The sequence below is a fragment of the Juglans microcarpa x Juglans regia genome, chromosome 7D, assembly GCF_004785595.1.
Source record: "Juglans microcarpa x Juglans regia isolate MS1-56 chromosome 7D, Jm3101_v1.0, whole genome shotgun sequence".
Lineage (NCBI taxonomy): Eukaryota > Viridiplantae > Streptophyta > Magnoliopsida > Fagales > Juglandaceae > Juglans > Juglans microcarpa x Juglans regia.
In genome coordinates, this window is record NC_054606.1 from 4,505,218 (window position 1) to 4,516,729 (window position 11,512).

General features: G+C 35.5%; 2 protein-coding genes across 2 annotated transcripts; one reads left to right on the plus strand and one right to left on the minus strand.

Annotated features, from left to right (window-relative positions):
* The first annotated feature begins 774 nt into the window (after positions 1–774).
* LOC121239585 (U-box domain-containing protein 9-like) lies at positions 775–3,120 on the plus strand. Its single transcript, XM_041136856.1, has 2 exons — positions 775–1,340; positions 1,987–3,120. Exons 1-2 carry the CDS (start codon positions 1,053–1,055, stop codon positions 3,070–3,072), a joined length of 1,374 nt encoding a protein of 457 aa, XP_040992790.1. The 5' UTR covers positions 775–1,052; the 3' UTR covers positions 3,073–3,120.
* A 5,999-nt stretch (positions 3,121–9,119) lies between these two features.
* LOC121239456 (ankyrin repeat-containing protein ITN1-like) lies at positions 9,120–11,226 on the minus strand. Its single transcript, XM_041136704.1, has 2 exons — positions 10,804–11,226; positions 9,120–9,710 (listed from the first exon to the last, which is right to left on the minus strand). The coding sequence occupies exons 1-2, from the start codon at positions 11,224–11,226 to the stop codon at positions 9,120–9,122; spliced, it is 1,014 nt and encodes a 337-aa protein (XP_040992638.1).
* Positions 11,227–11,512: the final 286 nt, after the last annotated feature.

Sequence of the window (11,512 nt, forward strand, 5' to 3'; positions counted from 1 at the left end):
AGAATAACTATATATTCATAACACAAAAAAGAAGAAGACGTCACATTTAAGTAACTGCTTATATTTTTCAATTAATGCGCTAAATTCAGCGAAAAAAAAATGTTGAAAAGAAAACCATGGTGGAAAACTCGACTCTCCACTCAGTCACTCAGTTCTCTTTTCAATATGATTTGAAATTCATACATCTCTCTCTCTCTCTCTCTGTGTGCGCGCGTACGAAGCAAGTTTTAACCACGCGTAGTGCCTGTTGTTTTGGGCTTTAGATTCCGTGATTGTTAACATCATGAACCTTTATGGGTCCACCCTACCCTTACTTCATTCTAAACATGTCACTCTCTGTTCCTAATTTTTTCTTTGTCGGTACTTTTTCTTCTACTTAATTTGTTTTTAAAAAAGATAAAAAAATTTAATAAAAAAAAAATTTATTAAATTATAAAATTATTTTTATCAAGAAATCTCATTTTCTCAAATACCACTGCCTTTTAAATTTTATCATTTAAATTTTGACAAATTCAAGTAAAATAAAAGGTAATTGTGGGATTTAAAACTCTTTAAAATTTGTGTCCAAATAAAATAGTTAGAAAAGTAGATATCTCTTATAGGATCACATGTGCCACATAAGATCCATACAATTTAATTATTATGTCTCTCATTTTTATTAAACTATAAACCTTGAAATTCGAATGAAATTACAAGGATGACAATCTGGATTGATAATTGTATGAAAACAATTTGAAATCTGGATTTCTGAGTGCCCTTTAATTTTAATTGAGTTCATGCATGTTTGACGTGGCAAAGGTTTTCCAAACAATGTCAAAGTGAAACTTGAAGGATAAGTTGCGGAAAGGAAACCTCAGAACCCCCGTTTTGGTTCATAGATTGTTGCTGAGTACCGAAAAAACAGCCGAGAGAGAGAGAGAGAGAGAGAGAGAGAGAGAGAGAATGGAACAGAGCATCCCATTTCCTATCTCAATCTCTGCTTCGCCACTCCGAGAAAACTTTCCATGTGAGCCATATTAACTTTCAACCCACGGCTCTGGTTTTGTGATCCGATGGAGAACCCGGGAGTTTTTGAATCTGATCCCACGGTGATGGCGAAGGCTACGGAGTTGAAGAGAGAGCTGCAGAGACTGGTGCGGGCTATTGTAGATGACGAGGATTACAGCGTCGAAACCATTGATCGGGCCAAGGAGAAGCTTTGTGCTTTGAAGGAATTGAAGCTGAGGGGGAAGCGGTCGCCCTCGTTGAAGCTCCTCGAGACGCTGTCCTGTCCCGAGGAGTTTCGGTGCCCCTTGTCCAAGGAGTTGATGAGAGACCCTGTTATTGTTGGTACAGGGCAGGTGGGTATAAATCAGAATTTCTTCTTTAATCTGTTTGTTTTCCGAGAAAAATAATGAACTCCTAGTGTTTTATTTTCTTTTCATGTTTATGGGGTTTGAATTGTTTTCAAACAAAATTAACACAAACAGCTAAATTTCAACATTCAAGTTTTTTCTTTTATCTTCTTTTATTTCATCCTGTTTAGTCGGCAACCGAACGGAGGGTAAGGTTTTTCTTCTTCATTTTATTTAATTGAAACATATTACTCTTTCTGGGTTCTTCATGGGCCATTTAAATCCTCGCTCAATTTCTGCATTTTGGATTCTTTGTGTTGACTTTTTATTGCCTGAGGAACTACTACCGTAAATTTCTATTTCTGGTGACTGTTCGAATTACAAATACGGAAGTACTTTTGTTGTATGTACTTCCGCTAAAAGAGTTTTGACATTTGTACCCCTATCTATACTGTCATCCTCCTGTGTTATGGCTGTATGAGTTCAGTTTCTCATAATGATGAATCTGATCACCCTTCACGGATAAGTACTGTGGAAATCATTATGGAGAATTGATTCATGTATTGGCATCCTTTGTCAATCCCTACTTCAGAGCTAATGTGTTGTTCGGTTTTTGCTAATTTGTTTCAATTTGCTTGTATGCGTTGTGCAGACATATGATAGAGCTTTCATTCAGAAATGGCTAAAAGCAGGCAACCGGACATGCCCTGTAACCCAACATGTTCTCTCGCACACCATTCTTACCCCAAACTACTTGATTCGAGGAATGATATCTCAATGGTGCAAGAGCCGGGGTATTGAATTGTCGGATCCTGTTTACCATGTTAGCGAGGAAGCGGTAACAGAATCAGATCGTGAACATTTTCTTTCTTTGCTGGAGAAGATGTCTTCAACACTCTCTGAACAAAAACAAGCGGCCAGGGAGCTTCGGCTGTTGACAAAGAGGATGCCCTCGTTCCGGGCACTATTTGGCGAGTCTTTCGATGCCATTCCCCAATTGCTCAATCCACTTTCTGAAAGCAGGTTTCAAAATGGTATTCACTCGGATCTCCTAGAAGATGTTATCACAACACTCTTGAATCTCTCAATTCATGACAACAACAAAAAGCTTGTTGCTGAAACCCCAACGGCGATTTCTCTACTTATGGAAGCATTGAGATCAGGAACCATTGAGACAAGGACCAACGCTGCAGCAGCCCTTTTCACTTTGTCAGCTCTTGATTCAAACAAGGTGCTTATTGGAACATCTGGTGCCCTGAAACCACTCATTGACCTATTAGAAGAAGGACATCCGAAAGCTATGAAAGATGTTGCTTCAGCAATCTTTACCCTATGCATGATCAGTGAGAACAAGGCAAGAGCTGTGCGGGATGGTGCAGTGAGAGTGATTCTGATGAAGATCACGGACCGTATTTTTGTGGATGAGTTGTTAGCCATCCTCGCGATGCTCTCAAGTCATCAAAAGGCCGTTGAAGAAATGGGAGAACTTGGAGCTGTTCCTTGCTTGCTTCGCATAATTAGAGAGAGTACTTGTGCACGTAACAAGGAAAATTGCATTGCAATCCTCCACAGTATCTGTTTGAATGATCGAACCAAGTGGAAGGAAATGAGAGAAGAGGAGAACACCCATGGAACTATCTCGGAGCTTGCTGAGAATGGAACTTCAAGAGCCAAGAGGAAGGCTAGCGGCATTCTTGAGAGGCTGAACAGGATTGTTAATATCGTGCATACTTCATGATGAGCTTTGTTGTGCATCACTGCAGAACTCAATGCCCTGTAAATTCTGCCATATGTGTGAATAAATACAAAAGAAGCTTTATGATATATATAATCGTCTTTTTCTTTTGTTTAGGTTGTGCTTTCTCTTGTTTTTCCCTTTCTTCTTCCTTTTTCGGTCATGGTGACTCCAAATAGTACATTTGGTACATATTTTGATCTCCCTTTCCACCCCACCCATGAAAAGTCCAAGAACAGAGCATACGATTCACCACTCGGGTGGTTGTAATTTTTGTTGGGTACTCTTTCTTCTTTTTTCTCTTTCATTTTTTCCCATGACAATTTATGTTAATTCTTGCAGCCCTACCACTTCCACTTGCAGCTTCAACAGGAGATTCCTCTTTTTCTCACGTATGGGTCCCATATGTGTGAAATTGAGAGGTGTGAAAGCAATAATGGTGGATGTAGAAATAAAACATCCCTAGCCTACACTTTAGAATTAAGAGAAATAATTTATAAAAGTTTTAAAAAGACAAATTTCATATAAATTATTGTAAAAAAATAGACTCTAATTTAAAAAAATGTAAAAAAAATTATTATTTATTAATAAGATTCATTGTTTTACAAAAAATTTATATGAAATTTATCTATTTTAAATTTATATTTAACATTACTCATAAATTAATAATCCACCCATTTTTTTTTTCAATCTGAACTTTTGAAACTAATGGTGGTTGATGACGTGATAAAGGGCGACTGATTGTCGGTAAAGACTTAAAAAAAAAAAAAAAAATTAAAGGGTGTTTAAGATGAAAGGTAAAGAGAGGATAAAGGGCGAGGGAATCAATTACGTTATAAGTAATTTACTTACTCAAGAGTTAAACCATCTGTTAAACAACGCAGTATAAAACAGATTTGACTAGTTCAGTCACAAATCATTATTTGTTTTATCGAGTCCTGAAATCAAATAATATTTAATGATTACATTAATTAACGGGAGAGTAATCATTAAAAGTTCATTTTTGAAAGAAAAATAATTTGTATCAAATTTAAATAAACAAATTTCATATAAATTTTTGTAAAAAGAATGAACTCCATTTAAAAAAATATAAAAAAAATTATTTTTTTTATTAATAAAACCTACTATTTTATAAAAAAAATTATAAAGAACTTATCTATTTAAGATTTACATATAATATTATTCTGAATAAAATATTTGTATTTATGTGTAAATGAAGTGTAATGAAAAAATATAAGATATAGTAGCTCTCACTATAACAAATATAGATTTTTTCCAAGAATTCTTTTTTCATGATATACGATCGTGGCAAATAGTAAGCTGATGACAAGAAAATTATTTGTGAGAAAAAATACAAGTTTTTTGGCACGGGATCATGTTAGCAAGAACAACTGTGGGAAAATTATTTTTTACCACGAAACAAACGCCTTTTGCGGCGAGTAAAAGTTGCCACAAATAAAGCTACCAAAAATATGTTACTTTCGTGGATTATTAGTTTTTGCCACAAGGTAATTAGTTTTTTGCGGCGTCATTTTCTCGTCAAAAATAGTCTTACCAGAATAATTTCCCTCTCGTGGGTTATTACTTTTTTGCGACGAGATTATTATCTTTTTCGACGACCTTTTTTCGCCACAAATAGATCAACCTTTTTAAATATGAGTTATTTGTATTTGCGGCGGTGTGATCAATTATTCGGCGATAAGAGTCGGCCGAAAATATTAATAAAATTAAATCCCCCGCTCGTTTCTTCCCCCCTAAAAAAAACCCCCCGCGATACTCTCTCTCTCTCTCTTTCTCTCTCCCTACGACTATTGAGCCTCTCCTCCCTACTGCGCCACCGCGAACGGCTCCCCTTGCCGTCGAGCCACCGTGGGTGTTCCCCCTTAGCCCTCCCTCTCGTCGACTCTCTCTCTCTCTCTCTCTCTCTCTCTCTCTCCCTTTGCCTCTCGAATCCCAGCAGATCCGTGCACCTCCGCCGTCTCCAGCCATGGCCATCGCCACCCTCAGCCACCCTACGGTTCTACCAACTCCACCCCAGCTCCCGCATCTCTCTCCCTCGCATGGTCTCTCTCGCGGGTATCCACGGCACACCCCCCACGATTTTCTGATTACAGTGTCCTTCCCCACCACCGTGAGCCACCATCTCCACCTCCAGCCAAGACGCAGGAGCACCTCCCGCACGCCTCCTTAGCTGTCCAGCCCTTAAGCATGGTAAAAATCCTACATTTGTGTCTCAAGTGCATTATTTTAGTATATATAGATGTGTATGGTGTGATGTTGAGGGCCTAGTCAGATTTGTATCTATGTAAATTTACTATTTCAAATGTTTTCAACTACTCAATTTGTTAGAATTGCACCCTGAGAAAAGAGAAAACGAGAGGAAATCAAGAGAGGAACTGATGCCAAAATATTTGACACTTTTCATTAAAAAATGGTTTTCTGCATTACACACTGTTCCACGAAGATGCATGTACAACTTATATGGATACAAAGATTAAAAAAAGGAAAAAGACAACTAAGTTTCTATTTCTAGTATACAATTAGTTTTGCAAAATGTACATAAATGGTAGAGCAGCTGCACGATCATCTTGGCACTAAAGGCATGCTGTAGGTCTCTCATGCTTTATCATGGTGGCTGCTGGTCTAGCTTTTGCAGTGTAGTGGCTGCACATCCCTCTGTTGCAGTGTTGACAGAGTGATAAATAATTATTGTTGTTGGATGAGATTCGTATTACAAGTCGGGGAAGGATGCGCAACTATATCACCTATGCCATGAGCCTGCTTCAACTCTCTCTCCAATTTCTCTTTGCATGTTTATATTGTGGGTTAATTTTATGAGAGTTGTATAGATTGTGATTTTTCCCGGGCCTTTATAGTTGTCAACTTTTTATTGTTTGAACTTGCTACTTATTTGACTTTGTGAAATTTGGGCAATGCTTGATGTTGGGTTCAGTGATTTTATTGTGTTCATGGTAGGAAAAATTTGAGAAATGGGTTATGAATTTCTTTTACAGAGATGAAAACAATGTTTAGAGGCTTGGAGAAAGTGCGCTAATGGTTGGAACATTGCCTAAAATCTTAGGCTCAAATCGTGTATGCTGGAAATGTAATGAATTGGTGATGGATTGGTTTTCAATTTTTGTGAGTTGTAGTGGTTCTGTTCGATTTATAGTGGTGTGAACACAATTGTTGTTGTCGAATGGGTAAACACTCCTATTCATGGATTATGTATGATTATAAATGTTACATGACTCTTTAATTTCTTTCACAGATTGGAAACCACAAGGCATGTGTCAATGATAACAATACTTGAAGACTCTGATATTTTCTCTTAGTACCTGGTTGTGACACAGCTATTGTGGAGGTTTATTAAATACTTGAAGCGTTTTGTGAGATAAATTTGCAGTGTTGGTGATATGTCGTGATCGATTTCTGTCACCATTTTTCTCATGTTGCTTTTCATCTAGGACACCCTGATATTTTCTCTTAGTACCTGGTTTCTGAAGTTTTCAAACTGTTATGTGATGGTTACACATGGATTGCATTGGTAGGACTGGAAGCGTTAGTTGCTTTGCAAGTTTTGTAAATTGTACTATAGTTTGGTTGGTGTAGCATTAGGCACTTTCAACTCATGAGTCAGAACGTGAATAGGTACTAAATTTTGAAGGGAAGTCAGACTTCTTTCACTTGCATTTTTGGGATTAATGGGCTGAAAGTGAGAGAAACTATGTTAAATGATGAGCTTTAGCTGGAACAGGTTTTAGTAGGATTTTCTCTACTTTTTTTTTTTTTTTTTAAGTTCTAATTAGTTGCAGATATTTAACATCGCTTAAAACTTATGAATTTATGCTGTTCTCAGGTACCAGCCTCCTTTACCTGCGGAACAGGTGAAGGCATCCACAGAGTTTGATTATGAAGGAGGTAGTCCCACATCATGATTTTCCTTATCTGTCTGAAATTATTGTACACGAATTTGTTCAATTGTTTTGCATTTTTCTAGAAGGCTCACCAAGTGGTTGTGGTTGGGGCTGCGGTAGTAAAGGAAGGGCAAAGGCTAGAGGTACATCTCATATGGGATCTCTTTCCATGCTTCCACTATTGTAATTCATTACTTTGTGGGTTTACTTGGAAATTTAATTATAGACTGCTTTTGTGTGTGCCAGTTTCGAGATTATTGTTTCAAATGACTTATTGAAGAAAACTGAAATAAAGAAAGAAAGAGAATTGTTGCAAATAGATAGCAATGGACAGGAATAGAATAGTTTTTTTTTCCTTCCAAAAACTAATGGCTCTAGAATGTGTTATCCATGCATTCAAATTATATATAAGCCACATGTAATTATGTATTCTACTTTTTGATGTGTTATTGTTCCTCGAATCGCTTTTCTGAAATCTTAAGGACTATTAACTGCACAGTAATCTTCTTTCCCTTCCCGAAATGGATGTTACATTTTATTTCAGGGAATGGTTTTGTGTCGGCTGATTATGAAGATGGAGGAAGGGACAGGGGTCGGGGTAATGCTTGGGGTAGTGGTCGTGGAATCTGCTCTAGTCTGCGGAGGAGCAAAGGCATTAGTTTATTAATTACATAAAGTTCTTAAATGCTTATGTTATCATAAGTTATCAGAGCAGATAATTTTTGTCACTTTAATCTCTCCATCTTATAAGATGATTTTTGTCACTTGATTTCTTTGAGCTATTGAGATAAGTACACGTGAAAAAAACTAGAAATTGTTAAGCTGAAGCACCTGACTCTGAAGATTTATGCTTTTCAGATTTATTTAGTCTGGGAGTAATCAAGTGATTTGCTTTTTCACCTCTTCTTTCTAAATAATTTTGCTTCAGGTTCTTGTGCTCAAGTTTGCAAGCATGTGTTGCATTGGAAATGTTCAAGTTACCATAACTTATTCTTTGCATTTAGTTATGGGGAAAAAGAGCCCTCTATCAATTGTTGTGTCTACTTTCCTTTTATGCCATTAGCCTTGGAGTTGGGATGAAGTGGATTTTTTTAAACCACGCCCCACTATTTGTGGAGTCATGAATTGTAACTTGTAAAATTTTGTGGTTATGTGGTGTGTGTATATATCGGGTTCTTATTAAAAGTTTTTCTTGTGAATATTAGCTATTTGTACATGTTTTTTTTTTTAAATTCATATAAGCGTCAATTTGGATCTCTAAGGTTTGGATATATGTATTTTAGCCTATATTAGACTATTTGTTATGATTATTTTTGGCTTTGAATCATTTTTTTATTTTATGATTTTTTTTTTTCTAAAATCTCTTAGCATTTGCCGCGAATGCAACTCCTGGTAAATATTTTTTTTATGCTGGAAATAATTATTTCCTGCGATAAGATTTCTTTGTAAATAAGTATTTCCGACCAAATATTTTGTGAAAAATATATATTTCCCAGGAAAGTATTTTATCGAAAATACTAAATACTTTTTGGCACAATCTCTTCTCATGGAAAATGGTGTTATTGCCCACCACATTACACCAGATGAAACCTTATTTGCGATGAAAAAAAAAAGGTTTTAACTACCACGGTAGTTCATGGGAAGAAGTAGGTTTTTCCCATGAACTTGTGGTTTGGTGAAAAAAGAATCTTTCTCCACCCATTATATTGCACGAGTCTCCCATGGAACAAATTGGTGGGAAAAAATTTTTTTCCCACTAATGATATACTTTTTCCCACGAGAGTCACTCCCAGGAAAAGCTAATTTTTGTTGTAGTGGATCTTATTTAATTTTATAAGTGAAGAGAAGTATTAAAAATGTTTAAACTCCTGAAACAATCCCACAAAAATAAAATCTGGACAGTTACGAATATGAGGAAAGAAAAGACACGTTACAAAATATATCACAAAAGCAAGCGAGCTAGCTAGCTTAAAAGTCGGTTTGAATTGAAAACTTATCTCACAATTATTTATTATTATATATAAATTTTAATTCATAAATTTTACTTCTATTTACAAACCATCTCGGCCTAAAATTTATCAATCATCCGTCTAAAAAATACTTCCGCACGTCGAGCAGCCCCCGTTTCATTTTTCAAGAAATGGTTCCCAATCCGTAAGTTGAAACAATCATGTCACGAAGAACGCCGTACAGCATGAAGACATACAAGGAAACAGGAACAATAGCTAAACCAACAAGAGGTAAGACAATCCATAATTCTTCACGTAACATAATCAATATAGCACAAGTAAAGGCTATCATCATTGTTCCAATAGATAAGAGGAGGGTGGAAAGACCTATTATCATTTTCTCCGGCAATGATTTTAGAAAATCTTTTGCTTCATAAGTACGTGATGTGAGGATTCCTAAAAACATCAATACTGAAATCGATGATGAAAAGAGTGATACAGAATCAGTTATTATAAAGATCTTAAACAATTTTCTATTTAAGAAAATTGGAAATCCTGTATCTTGATTATTACCACCTGGAATCGTAAATGCTGCAGCGAACATAATAGTCATAATGAGAGCGCCTATCACTGTACAAGAACTTGCCGTCTCCTTCATCCATTGCTCTCCCTCTTTCATCAACTCTTTGTGGGTATGCATGAACACTTGTTCAGGACTCAAACCGGCATAGTTTCTTTCGTTACTAAACATGGGGTTGCATAAGCTCTCCACCTCCTAATTTGATCATACGCAAAATTTAAGAAAGAAATAAACCAAAATAGTGGAAGTTGTAAAATCACTCATTAATATTTGAAAGACTGACAATTTGACCGAACCTTATGCATGCATGGCGACAAGAGATGACATTAACTGAGAAAAAGTAAGTCCTCCTAACACTAATGGTTGCCATTAATTAATATGTTGTAGAAATATACAAATATACACTTGAAGTATGTGGATGAAAATAACTTAATATTGGGACCAGCTTGAAGAGTAAGATGAAGTGAGAAATTAGAGAATAGTAATAAGATAATTTGTGAATAGTAATTAGATAAATTTAGTTAATGTTTAAGGGGTTTGGAAAAAAGAAAGAGAGAAAAAGTTGAATAAAAAATATTGTTAGAATATAATTTTTGTTTGAAGATTTGAAAATGTTAAATTGTTTTTTATTTTTTATTTAAAAGTTTGGAAGAATTATAATGATTAGTTTGAAAGTATTTATGTTTGAGTAATGTTTGAGAATGAGGTGAGATGAGATAAGAAGAGAGTTTTGAGATGAAGATTTTTTCCAAACAAGCCCTTAGTGCCCCTGATGTTGGACTATCTATATATATAGAGAAATGATTTTGCAATCATGGAAAGTATAAATGTCATGCAATCTTTTTGAAAAATAAAGTAAATACGAGATTCAAATAAAAAAAAAAATAATTTAATTTTTCATAATGAATCGTACTCTTTTTTTAAAAGATTGTACGGTGCAATTGCGCACTCCAGAAAATGTATCTAACATTACTCATATTATCACTAGCTATCATTTTTTATGCTTTTTATCCTACAGGTTCACATTTTAGGCTGATTAATTAGGTTTTCTTTACTTTACGGTTTGTGAACTCAATTATAACTTGGTAGTTTATTTTTAGAAAAGTAGCGACGTTGCAAACTAGTGTAGGCCCAAATCTCTAATATATGTCATCATGATATATCATGTTCCACCTAATCTCTCTTTCTGAAAGTATCTTAGAATTTTTGTAACATGCATGCAGTGCGTGAGTAAAGAGAGCATGCATGCAGTATTCCCCAGAAATATAATTAAAGAGGGAGTGCTGACCTTAAACCATTGTACTTCTGTTTGCATCTTCAAAGCTGCACCTTCAAGTAGTGGAGAGAATTCTGTTAACGTCCCTGCTACATGTAATATGTTATTGCCGTGATTATCTCGAGTTGGTAGTAATGTAGCTGTCGCCTCTTTTAAACGGCATATCATTCCAAAGATTTCAGCTTGTCGATGTTGGACAGCAGACATAAGTATGTTTCTTCTTTTGCCATCTCGGACCCGGTACAAAAGCTCTCGTTTTTCCTTCGCAATCTTCCCAAAAATAAAATCAACCAAGTTAACGTTCCCAGCTTTCACAGCACTGAAGATTGCTTGCGCAACACCACTTTCTATCCCGATTTGATCATTCATCTCCGATATCGAGCTCATGAACATTTCATACTCAAGCTTCATGTAGATAAATATTTGGTGTGCCATCGACTGCATCTCATGATCAGTTGAATGCTGGGATCCTTTGACAATACGAAAACATTGTCAATTTAACTGTTTGAATTAAACTATAAATAGAATATATATATATATATATATATATATATATATATATATATAAAACAAAAGGAATAATAAAAAAAAATTGAAAAAAGAAAACCAAGAAATTATATATATATAGTAATTAATGGAAGGGATCGAATCTACCCAGGCCTGTAAGTAGACTTGAAAATGGTTAAAAGCAATAGAACTCGTAGTGCTTATAATTAAGTAA